The sequence below is a fragment of the Zerene cesonia genome, chromosome 23 (genome assembly GCF_012273895.1).
Source record: "Zerene cesonia ecotype Mississippi chromosome 23, Zerene_cesonia_1.1, whole genome shotgun sequence".
Classification (NCBI taxonomy): Eukaryota; Metazoa; Arthropoda; class Insecta; order Lepidoptera; family Pieridae; genus Zerene; species Zerene cesonia.
In genome coordinates, this window is record NC_052124.1 from 1,090,015 (window position 1) to 1,114,123 (window position 24,109).

At 31.7% G+C, this 24,109-nt stretch overlaps 1 protein-coding gene across 1 annotated transcript in view; it reads left to right on the forward strand.

The window, feature by feature from the left end:
• LOC119836222 overlaps positions 1-24,109 on the forward strand; it is a 125,702-nt gene that overhangs the window by 74,026 nt on the left and 27,567 nt on the right. The window contains exons 2-7 of the mRNA XM_038361491.1: positions 3,787-3,944; positions 13,866-14,007; positions 14,475-14,672; positions 17,655-17,762; positions 19,688-19,828; positions 22,064-22,216. Of these exons, the coding sequence (XP_038217419.1) occupies positions 3,787-3,944; positions 13,866-14,007; positions 14,475-14,672; positions 17,655-17,762; positions 19,688-19,828; positions 22,064-22,216 (900 nt within the window). The remainder of the gene's footprint in view (positions 1-3,786; positions 3,945-13,865; positions 14,008-14,474; positions 14,673-17,654; positions 17,763-19,687; positions 19,829-22,063; positions 22,217-24,109) is intronic.

Here is a 24,109-nt window from a genome sequence, read left to right on the forward strand (position 1 = left end):
TGTAATCCTAAACTTTTGTCTAAACGATCTTCAAGCACACAATATACGAGTAAGATGACAATATGAACACTTGATATATCGCGTTTCAAAGAGCAAACGTTATTAAGTTAAGTATTACGTATTTTAATTACGTATTTAAGTTTTATCGAATATCGCAATATATTATAACTAGGTTCTAAAGCTAAAACATCTTACGTATATAAGTCAATGATCTTGCGCTAACTGATTTACCTTTATTTCACTTTTCAACCGACTTATGAGGTTATCAATTTAACTGTATTTTTTGGCTCTGTTAAATCAGTGCTCTCCAATGGATGCACCGATTTTGATTATTTATTTTTAATTGAAAGCTGGTGCATAAAATGTGTGTGACCATTTAAATTAGGTTTAGTTCTGACCATTTGAAGGCGGTATAATTCACTAAATGAATAATAATATAATAATATAATACACAATGTAATGATGTCCCACAACACATTAAATTCTCTAAAGGGCCTCTGCGTGTTGGATCTGTGTCCCCACGTAAGCCTTCCAAAAGACCGGGTGCTTTCCTTCTGGAGGTACCCGAGTATTATTGAGTAATACACAAAATTTTTGACACAGGCCTCCTATGAGGGTTCAGGCCATAATCCACCACGCTGGCCAAGTGCGGGTTGGCAGATGTCACATGTCGTCGAACTTTTGATTCTTGGACATGCCGGTTTCCTCACGATGTTTTCCTTCACCGTTTTAACCCTCATAGGAGGCCTATGTCCCAGCAGTGGGAACATATAAAGGCTGATGATGATGATGATGATGACACAAAATTATATTCTGCAATTATTTACGTTGCCCGCTTTCAAGATTTGAGGAATAAGGGAACGATTGACGATGGAATAAATAAATATATAGGTAGGATGAGAAAATGTCCTAATTTTAGAGATATCTAGACTAATAATTCAGATATAAATATTATACATTTACCAAAAATCATTTATTATTATACTTAATAATATTTATAAACTCTTAGAGACAGATTAATAGAGGTTAGCGAAATCATTCATTATTTAATCATTTGTAGTTTTGAATGCACTATATAGTACATATCGAATAACAATGTATTAATCTTTAAAATATTATAATTAAAAATCATATATACTAATAGTATAGTATTCATATTTTCGAATATTGATTTTTACTACAAAAACAAAGAAAAAACTAGAAATTCGTTTCTTTACAGAAACTGTGACAGCAAATGGACAATGGATTAAATTTTATACAATACTATAATAAATATCAAAATTATGTGTAGAAATATGCATGTGTTTAAAGAAGAAATGATACCCCTAATCCGAATTCAGGTAAGTCAAACTATCGTTGCGTTGTAAAAAAGTAGGAATTCAAGTTTTATTAGTGAAGGCAGACTTTAAATAATTAGTTTGAAGCTAGTTAGTGATAAATAACGTAGGTGGCTTATTTAGGGATCTTAGTCTAGCATTTTAGGTTTGACGCTAAGTTTACTCTTCACCTCAATATATAAAAGTATTTCTTCTTTGAGTGTGTTTGTCTGGACAGATTTTTAATGAAAATGTTTGTGTGTCACTTGTGTTCTGTTCGAATAAGATTTACGATTCAAACGCGAGCGAAGCCGCGGCAAAAACTAGTAGAAGCTAGTTAGGGAGGCAAATCGATGGTCATTTCATTGCTTTTTAAACGTTATTGCGTTAATACAGTTGTTTTCATTTTACAACAAAATTTCCGAATCTGCTTCATGTTAATACAAGCAAAAGAAAGGAGTTGAGATCCCGATATAAAGGGATATTTGGATTTCGACATTAAATAGCATTTATGCTACTTATAATAAAGTAAGGTAATGGGATAGTGTGTGTGTAAAAAGTGTAGAAGAAGAAAAATATAATTACGTTAAGACAGTTTGAACGTTGCTTGGTATTGCTTGATGCCTTTCATATTTTTTTGCATGAAAATTAGTAATGGTATGATATTTTTTGAAGCATGCGCTTCCGTATGTATGTACCTAGCATGTAGCATAAGCAATTTAAACCAAGTTATGGGTAGCAACAAGATACATGCCTCGTTGCTACAGAAGTGTTTGTATAGCTTGGACTCTTTAAAGTCTAGTATTATAATTAAGAGCACCCTTGTAGGACAAATTTAATTTACGTTATTGCGCGAGGCTGCTTGTATATTTTCTTAATCTGTCTAAGCAAAGAATTTGTTGATGTAGCAATAAAAAAGTTATATACAGCCGGTTTTTTTTCTATTGTGAAAGTAACATCTCTTGTCTTTTAATCACGTTTTTATTAGTATTTTCTTGTGTTTGTTTTTACGCGAGTATTATACATTTAGAAATTAAAGACTTTAACATCACAGTCTCCCCGTGACCACGCTCGCTGTAAAGTGTTCGAAACGTCGGGTTAATAATATAATGAATAAATCGCGTTTAAAATCCGTGAAAAAGTCTCAAATTTCTAAACGCTTTTATTAGTTTTACCTTTTTTTTTGTATGTAATCAGATAAATAATTAAAGGAGTCTCTTTAGAATTTGTATGACTTTAAACGTAATAATTTAATGCAAGCTTTGTCACTTATCAAGGATATTTGGTAATAAAATAATTTATTAAGTTGATTCTTTTGTTTTTTATGGGCTTTTTTTATTATTTTTTTTACGTTATATTTATGTGATTGTTCGTCTTTTCCACAAGCCTAACCAGTCATATCAAATTTCCAAGTGTCCATTTCTGATTTTGTAGGTTTGCATTATAATTATAGAATTTAGTTTATAACTTTACTTTCTGTAGATAGCACTATAAAAAGTGATATTAGTTAATTTTTTGAAAGCAAATAATGAACCTAAATCAACCTCAAGCCTACTTAAAAAAATGTCCTACAGCACAAACAATTACTTATTAAAACATAACGCCAGATATGGATCGACGGCTTCAATAAAAGTCTAGAACATGGCCTTTTTAAATAATTGAACATATTCTAGTCTAGTCAGTAGAAAAACTAAAGAAGGCCGGCCATGAACGAACGATAAATTGCCCTTGAGAAAGAAAAAATGTGAAATTTCCAAACTTATATTCTTATATGATTTTTATACATTCGGTTTCACAGTTGAGACCGAATGTATGCATCCTTTGTTTATAATGCCTTTTTCTTATCTTATTTAATTGTAACTTTTCCTTTAATTTATAGTAATTATATAAATAATTTAAACTTACTTCAATGTTTTAAATTATTATTATATATAACATATATTTTATTTAGCAGTGGAATCCTAATAATCCTCTATCGAATATATAAAATTCCATCTAATAACTCAGGCCTAAATCCTTTCCAGACCTAAGTAAATAAATATGAACAGGTGGACAAGCAATTTCATTCGATTGTCACTTATAGAAATCTTAATTAGATATTGAAGATGAATATTTTATCTTTATTATGATTTTGTGTTGATTAATGTATATGTTCTACATCGCAATTGAAAATTATATTAAACTGACTATAATGTAAACTACCAGTTTCGGATTATTAATTGAAAGCGATTCAATTGTTTTTTTTTCATCAAAACCATAGTTCAATGTAAAGTAAAAAATTTATATATGAAAGATAAAATAACGTGCCTTTATTTAGTAATTCCCAAAAACAGATCAAGTTTTCTTGTTCGTCATTCTCAACCAAGAATGGAGAAAATTACCAAGTGTATAGGATCAGTGACACTACATTTAAACAACTATACCAACACGATATCTAAACACATTTTATCCATAATTTTCTTTGTTACAGGCCGAAGAAGGAACCAGCAGGACGTCGGAGGGCGAGGATAATGACGGTAGTGATGTCAACGCGGATTCCTCTCGCGCCGTCTCAGCTGCTACCTCGAGGGACGAGGACGACGACTCTAGCAACAACGCTAGCAATGAAAGCAAGAGCCCTGGACAAAGGTGAGACCAATGCTGCATGGACATGAGCTGATTTAGTGTATTCTACCGAAATAAATAGTCGCGCAATGTATGGGGATAAACATATTATAAATGGTATGTTTACTATTGAAGAAATAGATGAAAAAGAAGCATCGTTTCGGGCTAACAATTTTTAATTATACACTTTGTAGCATGGATATAAAGCCTGAAATCGTGAAATATCACTTTTGGACTAATATGACTCTTGTATGGAACTTAAGCGTTAGCGATTTCGGTGATAAATAAGAAATATCATGCAAACATTACACCACTTGCATTACACTTTTTTATAAATTATTTTATATAGTGTACATAGTACAAGCACAAATGAAACGTTTCATTCGGATCGCATCCATGGAATTGTATAGTGACATGCAATTTTAGCTATCATGCACGACAGTCGATGGATGGTAAACATGGTGAAGTTTCATATAACGGTAAGATCTCATTAAAGAATTTAAAAGTTATTTAAATAAATTGTTCATCCATCCAATTTATGATCGTAGCAATAATTTCCGTTCAAATACCCGTCATTTTCCTTTTTAAATTTTATATTGAAGTCTAACATAAGCTACGCATACGAGCCCTTGGAGACAGATCGCCTTTATTCAAATTAGGTATACAATCCGCTACCTCGAATCCAAGTAGTATCTGAGTATTTGAAATACAACTCCTCTCAGATTCAAGCAAAATTGTTGTACCGTTCATTTTAACTGAATATAATATTATTTGGAAATTATGCGAAAGTTTGTAAGGATGTGTGTGTTTGTTGCTCTTTCACGTAATAACTACTGAAGCGATTGCAATGAGATTTGGTACGTAGACACCTGTATAGCTGGAATAACATATAAGCAATTGTTTATCCCCATATTCCTATGGAACTTACGCGGGTGAAACGCGGGGCACACCTAATATTATTATAAAAATAATACATTTTATAAGACTTGTTTGTCTGTAAGAATCAATACTAATGAGAGAAATAAGTACTATTTATTACTCTGATAATAATTTGTTAATTTTGAAACACAGTTGAGAAGAGAGAGAAGAGTGGAATATAGTACAAATATATCTAGCTTGCGGTCCGCCCCGGCTTCGCTCGTAGTACATATATAGCCTATAGCCTTTCTCAATATGTGCTATCTAACACTGACAGAATTTTTCAAATCGGACCAGCAGTTTCTGAGATTAGTGCTTTTAAACAAACAATTAAACTCTTCAGCTTTATAATATTAGTGTAGATATGTAGCATCATTATGAAATTTACTGAAAAATATTTGTCGGATTTCGGAATGTGAAACGGTTCCTGAAACATCTCTTAGTTTTAATAATCGATAGCTTGCCGAGTTATATTTAGCTTTAAGGGGACTCCATGAGCTAAAAGAGGGTTTTATAATGCCCTCAAGTATAAGATCCTCTGCAGTACAAATATAGATATATGTGCTTTAGGATATAGGCACAGTTATATAGTATCCTATCCTTTCCTATCCCACTAATATTATAAATGCGAAAGTTTGTAAGGATGTGTGTATGTTTGTTGCTCTTTCACGCAAAAAATACTGAACTGATTGGAATGAAATTTGGTAGGTAGACAGCTGGACAACTGTAATAACATGTAGGCAACTTTTTATCCCGATATTCCTTCGGATACGGACGTAGGCGGGTGCAACCGCGGGGCACAGCTAGTGTTTATATATTAACGTTAATATGATATGACGGAAAACATATCGGACAACATATCGGATGGAAATTCTATAAGCATGCCTCAAACATTTTTAATAATTAAAAATTATGCTAAAAGACGGGCAATTCTACAGATTTTCTGTCTAATTATTCTACAAAAAAATAATTTAATAAAGGTTTATTTTTTTCGTACATTCAATGGATTTTTAGTAATTCGCGTATTCCTAATTCTGAGCGATGATATGTATGCATGTGTGCGTGTGGCCTTGTGTACCGACAGAGCCGAGAGCGTTCATTCCATAAATGTGTGCGTGTATCTTTCCAGCTCCTGTAGAACCCTTAATCACTGGTCGTATGGTTAAAGATATAGATTGTTTGTTTATTTAGGTCAAGACTATATATGGAGACTAGCAATCTTCTTAGTTCTCGTAAAAGAAAAATATCGAACTTTTATTATAAATCCCCTTACGTACTTAGGAAGTTCCTAAAATAAACGCAATTACTAATGGGCTTCTACTCTAAAATGCTGTTGTTATTACATTTATAAAGTAAGTTTTTTCTTATAATTTAATTTAGTCATTCTTTCACTAAGGAAAAATATATGTTTCCTAAATTAAGCTGGCATACCGCCCGCGGCTTCGACCGCGCAGTAAAGGAAAATATAGACAGTTTACAGACCGGGGTTTGATCCGATTAGTGGAAATTCCCTAATAAAAACTATCCTATGTATTTTCTTGGGTCTCAAACTGTCTCAAGAAGAATAGATACACGTTAAGTAGGCATGAATCCAGGTATTAAATATATCTGCCAGTAACAAGACAGGAATGGCTATTTAAATTTACGTTTAAATCATCAATTATATGGAGCTACAAGATGCTCTTGTACACGTAAGTAAATGTAAAATTTGAAATGGAAGAAGCATCGAGTATTCATACCGTTCTTACGTTTCATTCATCGTTTTTTCAATATACAAAGACTGATTTAAACTGTCATTTAAATAATTTAACTTCACAAATCAACATGTTCTTATCTTTAAGAAAGTTAAATTAGGTTTATAGCAATGTATTGAAAACACGCCATGAATAAATACTCTTTACATTGGGGTGTGTTGTTTTCTCGAAAACAAAGCATATGCGATGTTACCTCTACATATCTATACTAATATTATAAAGAGATAACTTTTGTGTATTTGTATGTTTGTAGCGTTTACACGAAAAAACTGCTGGACCATTTAGAAAATTCTTATACTATTAGGCTATATTTGTACCACGGACGAAACCAACGCGAACAGCTAGCATATTATATTTACAACGTAGACATAATATATGATAATAATGATAGTAGTAACATTGTTATAGTTTCTACCATCTGGTAGAAATTCAACCTTATTAAACTAAGAAAATAGGTAGATACCTATATTTTAAAAAATCACGTATAAGTAAAAAATCCCCCGGAGTACTCAATAACAATTTTTATACCCATATAAACTTAGCATAATAATTGCTAATCTATTTGTTCACAGTTCACATAATGCTATATTTTTATAACATATTACAGGCTTATAAACCGATAGTTATATGACGTAGGGCATAGTGCATTGCGCTTGATCTGATTATCTACCAAGGTGAACAGCATAGAGATATGGTCTTAAATACTCGCCATGTGTGGAAACACTGAGTGACTCATTCGAAATTGTGGGTTATGGTCTGTTTCCTATAAGCTGTATCCTAAAATGTATGAGATAATTGTATTGTAAATTATATAGCTTTAAACAAAGTTATAAAAGCGAACGCTTTGGGGATGGCGAACATTTTTGAAGATATACATTTGTTTAGCGTAAACGAATTCAAATCTTTAGTGATGAAAATCATAAATAATCAAAATTAACCATGTTCTTTTAAAAGTATTATGATTCAATTATAACACAATAAAATGCCTATTGTTTTCTTTTTATTTAACGCTAATAAGCTTGTTTTTATACAAAATCGTGACGGTGGTCGTAATGTTTACAAATTAGTAGATATTTGAAATTCGGCGGTAGATACTAAAATAATCAAGACTTTTGGATTTAACCATCAAATGTTTTGTTAGAAAGTCGTTGGCAATGAATGCTGTTTTCCGAACCTGTGGTAAATTTTCTGTGGTAAACTGTGTTGTGACGATTCAAAAGTGTTTCTACAAGGAGACTAATTAATAAACAAATGTTTGAGTTTAAGTATGAATGAAAAATGTGTAAATTATATGAAAACAACCGTTTACTATCAAAAGTGCTATTACTACTATAGTTATTCTTTCCAGACCTTAGCTTGCATCGAACCATCGGATCGTGAGTAAAATGTGCAGTGACACGAACTCATTAAGGCCGAACATACTCATAGCCTTTAAAGTAGCAACGAAAAACAATTAAATGAAATGGAAATAATTTGTTGATTGATGAAAACAATGTAATTAAGCGAGTCTCGTTAATATTTCGATCTATGTCTAGTCGAAATTCGAAACGAAGTCGAAAAAAAAAAGTCGAAACAATGTTTTATGCGAATAGTTAATTGATATAATTAAAAATATATCAGGGGCGGTTACCGTGTCGTCTTAAAGCAGTACTCATTCCATGGTATTTTGTTGTGTTTGATTTTACGCGAGTATTATACATTTAGAAATTAAAATTTTTTAACGGATTTTAAACGCGATTTATTCATTATATTATTAACCCGACGTTTCGAACACTACAGCGAGCGGGGTCACGGAGAGACCGTCGGTCTTTCAATTTCTAAAAGTACTCATTCCAGTCTGAAAGTAATAGTGTTAGATAACCTGTATAGCTCTGTCTCTTTTTCACACTGTAATTAGTACTGCTTCAAGTCGTCCCGGTAACCCCTCTGGGTACAGAATAGTGGTTGATAAAATGTCGATACACAACGTCTCCCAATGGAAAATATGTCAAATGCCGAAGCAATAATGCTTGCTACTTTTGCGACAAATCATTCGCAATCTCGCATACTACTAGAGATTAAATAACAAATAAATGTATTTTTAATACGCAGCGTACAAACAGGTATCTATTAACTAGGTAATTATAATCGTAAAATAATAAATAAACAATCTTATACATTATGTCAGTAACGGGGATGCAAAATATATAAAAAAATTGTTCATGTCATTAGGGCATAGTGTAACATTTTAATATAATTTACAAATACAGTTCATACGTTTCTCAGTTTATTCATTAAACATATTTTAAAGCATAATCATCATTTCTATTAGTATATATTTAAAGGATTTTTACCCACATCTGAACATCTGCATACAAGTATATATAACATTCATATCTTAGAAGACATGTTTACTTGCAAGTTCCTTACAACATATAAATAACTAGCTGCACCCCGCGGTTTGACTCGCGTATATCCGTATCCCGTAGGAATATCGGAATAAAAAGTTGCCTATATGTTATTCCAGTTGTCCAGCTGTCTACGTACCAAATTTCATTGTAATCGTTTGAGTAGTTTTTGCGTGAAAAAGCAACAAACACACACACACATCCTTACAAACTTTCGCATTTATAATATTAGTAGGAAAGTAGGATGTACTCACCAAGAAAGATACAAGGAAATACGGTTGATATTTAAATAGCTAAATCATCATTTCAATTCTACTGTCATGAGATTCAACAATCAATGGACAAGTATAACATTGTATTTACTGTAATATCTTCCATCAGCCCTTTCACATTATTCATACTTTTTCATCAATGGAACCCAATTCGTATTTCTATCCCTTCACATCTGATATATCAATTCCAATAATAATTGCGTTGACTCAATGAGCGTACTCCACAAACAATGGAATCTGCCTCTTCGTGCGTTAGAATTTAATAACGTATTTTCAATTTTTATACCTGTAATAATGAAATGAAATAAAAGTGTTGTATTATCATATATACACATATCATATTACATATGAACGTGTATTGTTGTATCAATTAGGACGGCTCTAGTGTGCTATCTATATACATATAAAATAAAGTAAACACTTTTACTAATCACTTTTAATCACTTTTCTATTACACAGGGTGTCCCGCCGATACTCAATGCTATGGTGTACCGACGGGACACCATGTATAGCACCTAGAAACTTAATTTCAACGTTTATCTATTCTCGAGTTGACATTGACGACCGAGCTATAATACATAATCGATAATGTCACAACCGTGACCCATCTTACTGACTGGCTGACACTAATCCAAGAGATCTTGACACCGTATGGACTCTAGCGGTTATTGCACGTTCCAGATTGCTTGAGATTTTGCTTCTTTAATTTTTTTTTTATGTGGGATATCTTGCATAGATATCCTCAGTCCCGGGGAAAGGAGCCGTGGGTTATGTGGGATTCCTACCGACTGAAACCCTCTGGAAGTGTCCTCGATTCATAGTAATCCTTATACACAGTAAATAATAGCTGACTGAATGTAAATACAATTTTTGGTAACCTTACGACTAGCATACTCTTTTTAACGAATTTTTATCAACCTACGTTCCAAAAACGAAGAAGTTTTTCAGTTCGATCGAAGTATATAACTACGTAGTATCACATACAATAAAATACAATACCAATGTCTCTTAAAATACTAAGTATAAATAAACGATATGTACTGAATACTATTTCAATTTCTATAATAGCCCCTAGTGGCTCTCCGTACGTGACGATGAAAAGATGTTATTAGTAAACTGAAAACTTTTGTAATGTGAAAACCATATTCTTCATGACGAAAATGTCATAACATTTTCTTGCATTTCGTATACAGTTTCGCATTTTACATTTAGGAATGATATACAGTCCCGATTTCAACAACTTATGAACATGGCCGCTATAAAGGTTAATCCATCCGTCTATTATCTGTCAAAAACTTTTATACTACAGAAAACTTTATTTTTCGAACCTCTAATATAGTGTTAATATAATATTGATAACCTATAAACATCTAATAAAATAAAACACAAGCTAATAGTGTCCAGGTATTAAAAGGATAGACATCCACAGAGTAGATACTTTTGAATGTGATGAATAATTTTATGGATTCCGTATTACTAAAACAAAGATATGAAATATCGCCAGCACTTATTGTATTAAATTCAGACAATATTGTGTTCAACAAATCCATAAAATAGTGAATACGTACCGCATTATTTTATTCCAAAGTTTATGGAAGAACATAAACAATTTAAAAATTAGCGACACACATGAAACAATGTTGGAAATAACATATCCAATTAATTTCGGTAAAAAAATTGTGAATACGATTTTTTAAATATATTATTATTATGTACATTCCATGATTAAAATTAACTCTTAAATGTGAACAGTTAATATATGCATTCATATTTCTTTTGAATAAAAACTAATTTAGCTTGGGTAATACTGGCTAATAATAATAATATTTAAAACATCGAAGATGCCTATGACGCAACGACAATAAAAAAGAAAGTATATTCGATTTTCAAATTTCGCGCGCCATCTATTCCTTAGTTCATTTTTATTTTGATTAAAGATTGTAAAATAATAATACTTTACCATTGTGATACAACTTATAGTGTTTAATCGAGTTATGATTGAAGGGTACGTAAAATATTATAATAATATGCTTTAAAAAATAACTTGTTAATATATCAAACTCTCACAATATTCCCCAATGAGATTCGTTCAAGACACTTATATAAACAGAGAAACACGTTTATTTTCTCAAATAAAATACAAAGTACACCCTTAGCATATATATGTTACTATTTCATTTCGGTCAATGTTACCTAAATGAAACAAGATATTAGCCAATACATGACATAAATTACATAGATAATAAAAATAATGTAATGATCATAATAGGAAGTAAATTATAATATGTATAATTATAAGCCACGAGACTACTAAAAGCCTATGAGAGCTCTTTAATTGTCACTAAAGTAATAGTTTTAAATAGATGACTTTATTCTTCTTTTCGGAACGAGTATTTTTTTTAAATCCTTATAAACTCAATTTTTGTACTATATTTTAAACTTTTTACAATATCTTTTTTTAAGATTTAATGGCTTGGTTACGAGACCTTTAAGCCATGTTACAATAAATTATTACACAATATTATTGCTTTTAAAATAAAAAGCAAATAAATAATGTGTTTATGTGAGATTACCGCTTTACGCGTCATATGCAATTGTTAATGTAAAAAATATAATTGGAAATAAAGGAAAAATATAATTTTAGGTTGTTGAACAAGTTTTCGCCATTCACAACAAATACGCGCAATGATGATATGTAAGTTTAATAATGTAAATAAAAACGCTTTCGACGCTTAATTAGCCACGCACTGAGGCTCTTTTGGTTATGGTCACTGAATTCAGTTTATTATATTTAAGAAAAACACACTTTAAAGATAATCAACGATAATCTTAAGAAGGTATTAGAAGTTATTTTGAACAAAGTTTAATTTCGCTGAAACTCGAGTTGATGAAGCAAATATTACCTAAATAAATTTTATGTTATCTGTGCTATACTTTTCAATTTTGAAATCGACTTATTTTAAAGAAGATCAATTTAATTATAAGGAAAAGGTGTATTTTTTGGAAAATAATTAGGTATATCTTTAATCTATTACGATATTTAAATTTCGTTATTCGCGGTCAGCATTTATCAGATCAAATTGTATCATTCGTCATATACAATTACATTATCACTGATTCAGTTTCCATACCAATAGAAAAACGCGCTAATCTGGTCTCACAAGCAGCAGAACAACTACGAATTAGTGTCACTAAGTGCAACGCTGGAAGCCTAGACATCACGCAAGATAGAGGGAGTCTTGAATAGAACGATTGCATGTTTATTTTACTTATGTGAAGTCCACACAACGAAAGCTGTGAGTTTCGTTACGTTGGTATTTTAGTCACGTACCGTTATGTTTCGTTTGAAATCGATAAGGCCGGTGCTGTTTACTTCTTTCCACTACATAAAAGCTTCACTTGATACGATATTTTCCTATTATTGCGATTGTTTTTGTGTACAAATAGATGTTAAAAATGTTCAAAAAATTTAAGTTCTACCGACTTTTGTATAAATAATTTTTATACTATAATCACCATTGAATAAGGGTATATTATAAAATCATTTTATGTTATCGATTTATAGTTTAAGACTTTTGAAGTGAAACTTCTTTAGAATCGTTGTGATTTTAAACCTGATGCAACGGAAAAAACGACAGGTAAGAGACACAAATACAAAAATGTGTAGAATGAAGCCGGCAAAGAATGAGATAGAAATGTACATACTATTTTATATTTTATAATATATATTCATCTCATTCTTTTGTCGATTTACTGAAGTTTCACTTCTATCGTGTGAATTGCACACACATATTTTTTTTTAACGTACAATTGTGTCTGGTATTGTCAATTTCGTATTTTATGTTATCAGTAAGTAAGCGCAAACCGCGGCGAAACTCATAGGATTTCGATTCACACACTGTCACATATAACATTAGCATCCCTTTATAGGCGACCGATCATTGCATCGAGCTCGTCAAGTTCTCGGAGGTCCGTGCTGGACTCTGAGAGGCCCGCGTCTGATACAGACAAACGGGGCCATAAATGGAGACACGTCCAAGCTGTCATGGCATACTACCAGGCACTCAGGAAAATAAAGAGGTTCGATTGTATAGAAGACACGCAACAATTCTTTAACTTTTTTATATGGTCGTTGTTTATTTCCAACTAATGCTATCCTTCGTCTATGTCTAGGTCTTCAATGGTTAATCGATGGATTATGTGTGTTTTCATGTGATTATTGTGCCTAGTTTTAACTTGGTGAACTTTGGTTTTCTATATCTTGATAATCGAATCTTTTTCATTGTTATTCTTGTTTGCATCTGAATGACAATAGATTTAATATAGTTCATTCCTGAGTTTAGATTTAGAAATTTAGTTTAGAAACGTTTTGATAACAAATCGATTTTTGTCTAATTGGAATTGTTTTTTATTTTCTCTTGTATGCCATGCAGCATGATGATTTAGAATTTGTGTGCACGATTTTAACTAATCTGTCAATTACTGTGATTGTAAATTGGTTTTACGTTAAATCTGTATCTTTACAAAATTCACTTCTTCTGGAACATTTTCCTTCCAATTCTGCTTTCCTTTCGAGGTAGACATCTTACGCCTAATGTGTTTGTATCGCAACAGAACAAAGTCGAATCAGAGATGGATGAAACTGCGTACAACGGTGCAGTTGAGTTCAGCAATACAGAAGAAACCACCGTTGAAGAGGGAGGACTCCTTCTTGAAGAGGTTCTCCACGCGGCAGATACCAGAAACGCAGGAAACAGTGAGATATAGAAATTTAATTTTGTCTTTAAATTATACTAGGTTCGGTCATCATTAAAAAGAGAAACAGTAGAAATCATAAAATATCTATTAAATATGTGAATTTTAAAGCATATAGGCGTAAGTGTTTCCAATTTATAAATAATTAACTAAAAGCCTTATATTGGGCACGCCTAGGCTCCGTTTTTTGTTTAACAAACATGCTTAAAAAACGGCATGTTTTTGTGGTTCGAGATTATATGAAATGTAGTCTAGTTCTTAATGTTGCTATTTTTTCACTATCTTAGGTTGCCTTAACTCTTTTTTATAGATATTAACGCGTAATAATAATATAAATCATAGTATCAAAAGTGAAAAAATAATTATGTGCCTCTTATTTATTTTAAATTTATATCGAATTTGTATAAGAAAGAGTATTATATAAGTTAAAATCAATGTTTTCTTTTAAATATATAAATTCCGTATTAGGTAGAAGACACAGGTTCAGAAGGAGCGACTGGAGAGCACAGATCAACGACAAGACAGAGGCGGAGGAAAGTTCGAGCGCCAAGAACTGTGGTCAATCCAGATGAAAATTTCTACTTCTACTGGCTCTGGCTGATCACACTCTGCGTGTTGTATAATCTATGGACACTTATCGTCAGACAGAGTTTTCCAGAGTTACAGGTACAAGAGATTTTGCATAGTTTTAGAAGATAGATAGATAGCCTAGAAGATATTTTACAAATTTACATATTATTTTTTACTCAACTTGATTTCTCAAGTTTTGATCAATCGTTTGATCGGATTTACGGAAAAAATACTTTTTACGATCTAACACAAACTCCTTAACCACATTTCCAACAAGACGCATATTTGTCTTTTAAATTAATATTAAATATCAATTAAAGGTTAGAAATGTCGCCCCACAATTTCTTCGATAGCGACGTAAAAATATACGTACGTGACACTTTCTTAATTAAATTAAGAGGAGGCAATGAAAATGTTTGTTTATGTAGGACCAGGTGGCCTTTCCCAGGACCTTGTAAAGAAAGCTTTTTATTGAGCCATTGTTCAAATGGAATAACATTCCTGGGCACATTCATAGTGCTTTATGGTTCACAATTCTTGTGAAGAGACGGGATTTTTGTGTGTGTTAAGTGTGTTAAGAAATTATCCTATTAATATTATAAATGCGAAAGTTTGTAAGTATGGATGTATGGATGTTTGTTACTCTTTCACGCAAAAACTACTGAACCGATTGCAATGAAATTTGGTACGTAGACAGCTGGACAACTGGAATAACATATAGGCAACTTTTTATCCCGATTTTCCCAGGGGATACGGACCTACGCGGGTGAAACCGCGGGGCGCAGCTAGTATTTATATAATTCAGATAAATCATACAAGATGCCTACCTGAATAACAAAATTAAATATATTTAAAATGTATAAAAGGTTTTCGTATTGGCCCGCACTGGAAGACTCAATTAGCAAATTTGGTTGAAAAGGCATAAAATAAATATTAATAGCTTAGTTCTCAGACCATTCGAATATTATTTATTTGTTTATATTATATGTTATACACAGTTTCATCCTAAAAAGTCTTTCATATTATGTTCAACCATTTTACTAACCGCCGTTTCCAAAAACAGAGTAGGCGCTAAATTCATTTGTTTTTTAAGTCTTATTTTTCTATAACTCCGTGGGCTTTCAAATTGATATGTTTTTTGTGTTTCTGTGCCCAGAAACGTCAGAGAAATTTTTTGTTGACAACTTTTTTTAAATAAATTATTCTCAGTTTCCAATGTTCAATTCATGTCTTCAAAGACAGAATCATTAAAAATACAAACTCCCTATTCCATTACAACTTAAAATAACCGAAGCGGGAAGAAGCCTGCATTTAACGATACTTTTGTTTGTAAGTACCAAAAGCTGGATCTTAAAAATACTCTCCTTCGTTTGATGGGCAGATGCAATGCTGCTAAAATAAATAATACTGCAACTGGATGTTATTTTTCTCTTCGAATTGTTTATCAAATTTAACTTTGTAACAGTTTATATATAAAAGTTGTTTTGAACACTTCGCACATCATTTGAGTTAAATATTTTTAATTTATACTAGGCCATACTTCTTACATAATTATAATTGACATCAACGAATAATGTCAGTAAATCGATAGAGAGGCAAAATTGGAGGATAGAATATAAGAAATAAATACATAATTAAATTATTGCAAGGAATCGTAATAGTTCGATAATAGTAAATCATTGTATTAATTTCCGAAAAAAAGATATTTTTGAGGATTATTCTAGCGATTATATGTTGATCCAAGATATATTGGAATTGTTATTTGATGTGTTTTTTATGTGTATTTTAATGCTAATTAGACATATTTTAAGCCCTAGGATATATAATTTATGAAATTACGTTTATTATACTAAAATAATGTTAATTTATTACATACGTCTAGCATCAGACGAACATAGATAGCTATTCAAGTTAGTACTATCAAATAAGTAGCCGACATACGTTGGCGAACTACTTACATAAGCCGATTAGTGTCACATAAATGAAATCAATAGATATATTAACTGTGACAATCAGATTGATCAAAGCAGTATTGGAATCCAAAGAGAACTGAAACTTGAATAAATTAGCGTAAAATATAGTACAATATGAGTGCGATATAAAAATATATTGGTGTATTATAAAGTTAAAAAGTAGCTAGATATTCTTGTTTGTTTGGTTGAATGTGCTAATCGTAGGAACTACTGGTTCCGTTTGAGAAAATATTGATATGTGTGAATGTAGCTACATCGATTGAGAAAGGACGAATAAAAGGTTATACACTTTTTTTGGGCTTTAGAATTATATATGTACAGTTTCTTAGGAACTATGTAAAACCACGCCACTATGATTCCACGCTGTGGTGAAATGAAGAAAAATTAAAGCTGACGTATTGGGGATATGCGCGGATCTTCTAGTTTTTGTTTTGTCGTTCCACATGGCTAGTGATCTAAAAGTGACTCGAGTTAAATCCGCAGCTCGATTTATTCCCGCTCAGTCCGCAGGTCTTGAACTATCCAACCCTTAGGGGTCGATTATTGTGCTCTAGAGACAATCTAGCGTTGTTGCCGTTTACTCGACCAGTAATTTTGTTAAGTGGAAGTATTGATTTTCTAACGCCAATTCTTTCTTGGAACGAGAAGGTTGTTTTTGTGTTCAATATGTGAACATATAGAATAAATTTGGCGAGATCTTCATTATACACATGTTTTCCAATTTGCCTAAAAATCAAGTCAAGTCACTTCACATAAATACATCAATTTATACAGTCACTTATGTTATATAACTGTCACCATCACGTACCTGATTACTTTACTACTTAACTCCAATTACTCCGTGTATTGGACTTAAATAGTAGAATGGTAGAAATTAAATAGTAGAAATCGATAAGTGATGTAAGATCAAGCTATTTAAGATGCCATAGATAAGCAAGATCGGACTTATTTTTCTATATACTAAACCGGGCCAATTTTCTTTTCCGTCTCAACAATCCTATCTTTGACTTCCAAAAAACACGAGTCACATCTATTACAACCCTGAACACGTGTTTCACAAATTATTTAATTGATATAACAGAACTGTTGAGGCAATTGTTTCCAGGTGATGTGTCACTACTTCTGGTTGACGTGTGACGGGCTCGGAGATATCGTGTTCGCGTTGGATCTGGTTGTACAGCTCCGAACTGGATATTTGGAACAGGGCTTAATGGTGAGTCAAATTCTTAGTACAGCATTTAATAAATGTAAAAGGGAGGGAACTAATTGGTGTATGCTATAAGACTAACCCATGAAAGTCAATCAAAAACCTACTTCACACATTTTTCTTATGTACATTTAAAACCGAATAGTTTTGAATGACAAAAGTTTGCGACCCCTTCGTTGGAGTAATACTTGATAGACATTTAGACAGGTCAATCGTGCGAGAGGTGAGGCGAGAAAGAGGAGGAGGAGCTACATACGCCACTTTGTTAGTAGCTCGGGACACTATTTAGGGGCTACCGCGTACATTTTAAAAATCTTTAGCAACATATTATGATAATTTTACCTGTAAAACATAAAGGTGTTGTTGAACAAATGAAATCTAATTTATACAATTTCAAAATATTTTACAAAGCACACAAAGGACTACGCGCGGGAGTACAGATCTTAATTGCCTCATTTACTCCCACAGTGTACGATTAATTAACTGCGAACCGCTATGAATAACAATCTAATAACTTGTAAATTATATTAACATATTTAGCTCTTTTGTGGAGTTTGATATATGTCGAATGAAACATGTAATAATTCGTTTGTAAGAGATAACGGTATGATGTTACAACTATTGGATGGTTGGTTGTATATCTCCGCGAGATTTCTACCGAACTTAGTAGTGTTCAGGGTATCGCAGTAGTCTCGCCTACTCGATCGTACTTTGTTACACGACATTCATGAACCATAGACGTATCTACAAAAATATGTGTATAGGTGCGAATGAATAAAACATTTAAAAGGGCTGTAACTCTTAAGTACATGAATATTTATACGACGGACTAGATTTATTTATTCATTTAATAGTTTGAATAACGAATATTTTTAATCAATTTAAACAGGTTGAAATTTATATTAACTTTCTTATACTGATTGGAAAAATTTTATTTAACTTTTAAGTGTTAAAATGTTTATCACAATTTTCACAAAAAAACTACAATCAACTTTTAACGTGAGTATACCCGCAGGCTGAACATAGTATAAAGTGAATCAAGTCTTGTTACATCCTTTATAAAGTTTTATCTCGAAATAAAGCACTTAATTTAAAACCAAATATCTCGCATTCAGCGGAGGGGATGCATCAGGTGTGAATCGTAAAAGCGTTGAGAATAAAACATGCAGTTAGTTAGGTTTGAGCATTTTCCAGTAGTTTCGTTCTCACTTGCATTATGACGATAAAAATTTGAACCTCGTTTATTTTTACTACTATTATTATATCAGTTTTTACCCGCGTTATTTTCTTATCTTGCAAACAACTGAAATCGAGTCAAGTTTGTTTCATTTCAAATAAATTTCCTATTATTAATATCATAATTAATTAGGCACGTATAATGATTTAAAGCTTTTGAGTTGGTTTATTTTATTATAAGCATTAAACTCAGTAACACCTGGCTTAAAAATATATGCGAGCGCTGATTTTTCAAAAAAAATATTATGGGTTATAAATAACATCAGGCTACGAGTTATCATCAATGACAAACGGTGCAAAATTTCGCAAGCATAAGTGACTCTTATCAACCTCCAATTGAACGAATTCACGGGCTGAACAAGTTACTAATTGAAGTCCCATGTTTGTTGTTAATCTCTCTGGGATCAATCATGGACAGCTTGATCCCTTGGCTCTAAGATTTTTAACCATTTAATACGTAGATTGAAGAGTTTATTTTGTTTATATTGCCACATTAACTGATGTAAATTATGGGCTGGATTTATCGCTCGCTGATGGCTGATAGCATATTAATTGATCCATTTTCAACGAAATGATAGACATTAATACTTTGTCATTTTGACTGACAGATAAGCTAATCAGATCATATCAGGAAGCTGCCAAACCGACCCTAAGCTTGTTTTATCGTAAGTAATATTTATTTTATAAATTAACAGGTATATGATTCAAAAAAGTTAGCAAAACATTACCTCACATCGCGGTCCTTCCTTCTGGACATAGCGGCTCTAACTCCCTTGGACCTCCTGCAACTGAAGATCGGCACCAACCCTATTATACGCTTCCCTAGGTTTCTTAAGGTAAGAAACGATTTTTTTTTTAGGGAAAGAGAGATCTTTAATTAGTTACTTTTATTTGGTTGTAATTTTTAAATATATTAGTATAAATGAATAAAAATGCAATGAATATATGTGATAAGAAATATTTTAAAAATCCTTCTTTAGAAACGAATCACCAGACAACGCATGAATAATGTAATTCTATTGTGTTGTTTTGCAAAACTCTACCCCTTCTGTAAATATTCTACAAATATGCCAATGAATAATATATGTTATTGATTTGTGATTTCTATAAGCCATTTCTAAACATTACGTATACTTGGTATATACCAATTTATTGAAAGCAAATGTAAGAATGTTACAATAATCTTTGTAGTAAATCATAGAAATGTCCTGTGTTACAAAACTTGTTATCTTTAACGGTTATAAGTCGTCATACAAGCTTTCGATCGCAGTTTTTCGCACTTTACTTAGTATCTTGGGAATAGGCATCATGCAGATAATTGTCAATTGTCTATTAGTTCCCTTTCAAAACCTTTGTCTAGTCTATATTTAAAAAATATGTAAATAATGAAAATGATAATATGTATATAAATATGTATAAATAACAAAAGGCTAAAGAGTTAGCTTATTTGTAAATAAGTACATATATATTTTATCTATTGGTTTTCAACTATATTCATTGCTTTGTTGCTGTAGTTAACCTGTGAAAGCGTAACAACCTGAAGCACAAATATACTTATATAATATATCGGTATGTGTGTAACAGATTACAGACAGATAGACAGACAAACAGACAGACCATCGCAATTATAAGTATGAACAATAGATAAAACATAACACTCAATCTTAAACTATATCATATATCCTTCCCACAATCTCCGAAAGTGCCTCAAATATATCAGAGGTAATTCTTCGCAAGCGCTTTATATATTTTGTACGAAGCGCCTATCTTACCCTGTCAAAGCTTGTGACACAACCTATTTGTAAATCCCTTCCCGTTTTCACTTCATCCCTTATTTCCTTACATATATCCTTTATTTTGTCTTTATCAGTTAACTTGTTGGAACATATTGAAATCATATTTAAGTTTTTATAAATAAATTAATGTCTGGGAGTGGGTAGGCCAATGTCTTTGCTATTTTATTAAAAACTGCGAAGCGAATTTAAGAATATTTTAGTTTATCATTATGTTAGAAAAGAATATGTAGCCATGTGTTGAAGTAAATTAAATTAAATTTATTTATTAATAAAATGAAAACAACACTTTTTTAAAATTCGTAACTTCTTTTTATAAAATATTTTAGAATAATAGCAATGCGCGCGAAATGTTGTATTTTGTCAAAAGAAGCCCGTGTTCATGTAATCACGACGAACTTATTCCAATCTAATTTCATTTTGCTGTAAAACGTTTGAAAGAAATCTTAGCAACACTAATCACAACTTTGTTTATCTTCAATAAAGTATGGTTTACTCATAATACAAGCAGGATTGAAATTATTTTAATTTGTTGAAAGGTAGAGGAGTCTATTTAGCACTTTATTTATTATTACATATTTTATATTTTATATACCACTTCATTTTAGTGTACACTTACATATTTAGATAAAAATGACATCTATATAATTATATAAAATTTTCCTGTTTGTCTTCTATAAATTCGGAAATGTATTAGGGCAGGAAAACGGAAGTTTGCGAATCTTTTACGCAATTACAGCTCATAGGATATTAAAGAAAATGATACAGATAATGTAATATCTATGATAATTATCATTTAAAAGTAATATATTATAAGCACAGGACTACATTTGACTAGTCTAATGAAGTAAAATAATACAGATGTTTTAGAAATAATATGAACTAGCTTTCCGACCGTGGTTGCGCCCGCAAAATGAAAGAAATTAAACATATCAATAGACGATGATTTGGCAAAACAATCGTAGGTTGAACATAAGCGAGCAAAGGTGAGTTTAATATTAATGAGGTAATAATAATATGTAAGGACTCATAGGAGGCCTGTGTCTCAACAGTAAGAACATATTTATTTATTTACTCGTCAAGAAATATTGTACAAATAAGGAAACGAAAGAATACAATTTGTTGGGCGGCTTAATCACTAAGAAGTGATCTATTCCAGGTAACCCGGGCAAAAGGTAACATATATGGGCTGATGATAATGATGATTATGATGATGATGATGATGATGATGATGATGATGATGATGATGATGATGAATATGCAGGTTCTAAATTCCAGGTATATCGCGCGGTGAGCTGCTACTACATAGTGGAGTCGCGCACGGTGTATCCAAACTTCTGGCGCGTCATCAACCTCATACATATCCTATTGATCCTCGCCCATTGGTTTGGATGCTTCTACTTTTTGCTCTCTGAGGCTGAGGGGTTTCAGGTGAGTGTCTTCTTCATTTCTTCAATCTTTTTTAAAGTTGTTTCTTTCAGGTTAAGATTAGGTCTAAAGGTAAGGGATATAACAACATAATAACATCTAACTATCTAAGAACTGTATTAACTATCTAAAATCTAACATAACTATCTGAGAACTGTATTAGGGATACTATTGCCGCAATGGATAACAATTATCAATTGAAACCACGACAGATTTAAATCAATTTGGTAAATAATTATTTATAACATGATATTATTTATTTCATTTGTGGAACACCAACAACACAAGTAATTTAAATGAATATAAGAAAGACTTTACTTGTATAGTGTTATGATTTTATCTTATTTACTTCTTTAAAGTCAAAGTCAAAATTATTTATTTCGATTTAAACCTCAAAGGGACACTTACGGACGTCAATACACTAATATAAAAAAAAATTACTTAAAACTTATATAATAGCATAAAAATAAATAAAATAAATATAATAATAATAAATCTCAATTATTTATTACAATTTCCATTAAATATTCATATCATTAACAAATTCGTCTATGTTATTGTAGGCTTTAGAAATGAGCGACACTCTATAAGTTTTAAAAATTTGTGTTCTGACAAATTTATTATATCTTTGGGTAGTTTGTTATAAAAGCGAACTGAGTTACTGAGGAAACATGTCTTATTATCATTAAGAATATAATTATCGTTGACTACATAAATGTAAAAAACTTTTTATTTAACCCATGTTTAATTCAAAAAGGTTTCACTGTTAAGTATACTATAAACCCAGACTACTACCCACGCATATCTTACAATTTTCACTTTTACTATTTAACTATTTCCCATGTCGCCGAACTCGTCCAAGCTTACAAGATCAACATTTTTAATTGCAATTTCGTATAAGAAAGTGCACAAACAATTCCCTGCATCGAACTTCTAATGAAACTTCAACGGAATCTGAACTGTCATAAAAAGTTCTTTCATTAATAAACAGGGTCCGGTCAGCAATCTAGAAGCTTCTTTATAGCCGGTACTAGAATAGTCTCTAGTCTCGTCTCGCCAGTTTCATCGGTGCTATTTTACTCGTCTCACTCTTATTAATAGCTTTAAATTACTTAGATTTGCTATTGTAGTCTTTTCTAATTGTGTATAATAATTATTATCTTTTGTATCTTCGAAATTGGTTAGATTTTCGCATCACTTTGTTGTCTGAGTGGTTTTGTTTAAGTTGTTAAGCAACTTTTAATATGCAGTAGGTACATAAAATCCAATGAAATTAGATTTATCTGACTGGTTGATCTATCAACGCACAGCCCAAAGCGAAACAACAGCGAAGCTAGTGAGAGATTTCCCAATATCTCGAAAAATTACGTTATTTCTTTAAATCAACCTTAAATAAGTAAGAAACACGATTGCCCTAAATAGATCAAAGAAGAATGTTTTCTTCTTTTTTGGCTTCTGAATCTATCGATACATATCAATATATATAAGATTACGATAACACACCTAAAAGAGTTCCTTTTGAAGATATGGAATTTGAAGAAAATAATAGGCGAAACATGGAAGAAAACCCGAGGAAAATATAGCTAAAGAAATGAATTAGCAGACGTTAAACTTTTTATGTGCGATATAATTACGTTTTTTTCCTCTAGCGACGTTTTTAAACAATGTTTATCACCAATGTATTAGGTATGACCTACAGCGATTGCCGACTATGCTGTTTGCAAAGTGGCTCACCAATTAATTTCTCTTATTATTTGTTATTTTTAGCAATTGTCTGTTAAAGAATTGTCTATAGCTATGCATACACGCTTTTGCATCCTACTACTTAGTCTGGCCATAAATACTGTTACACTTAATTATAAAAAAATATTACATTTGAATTTCGAATCTGTCATT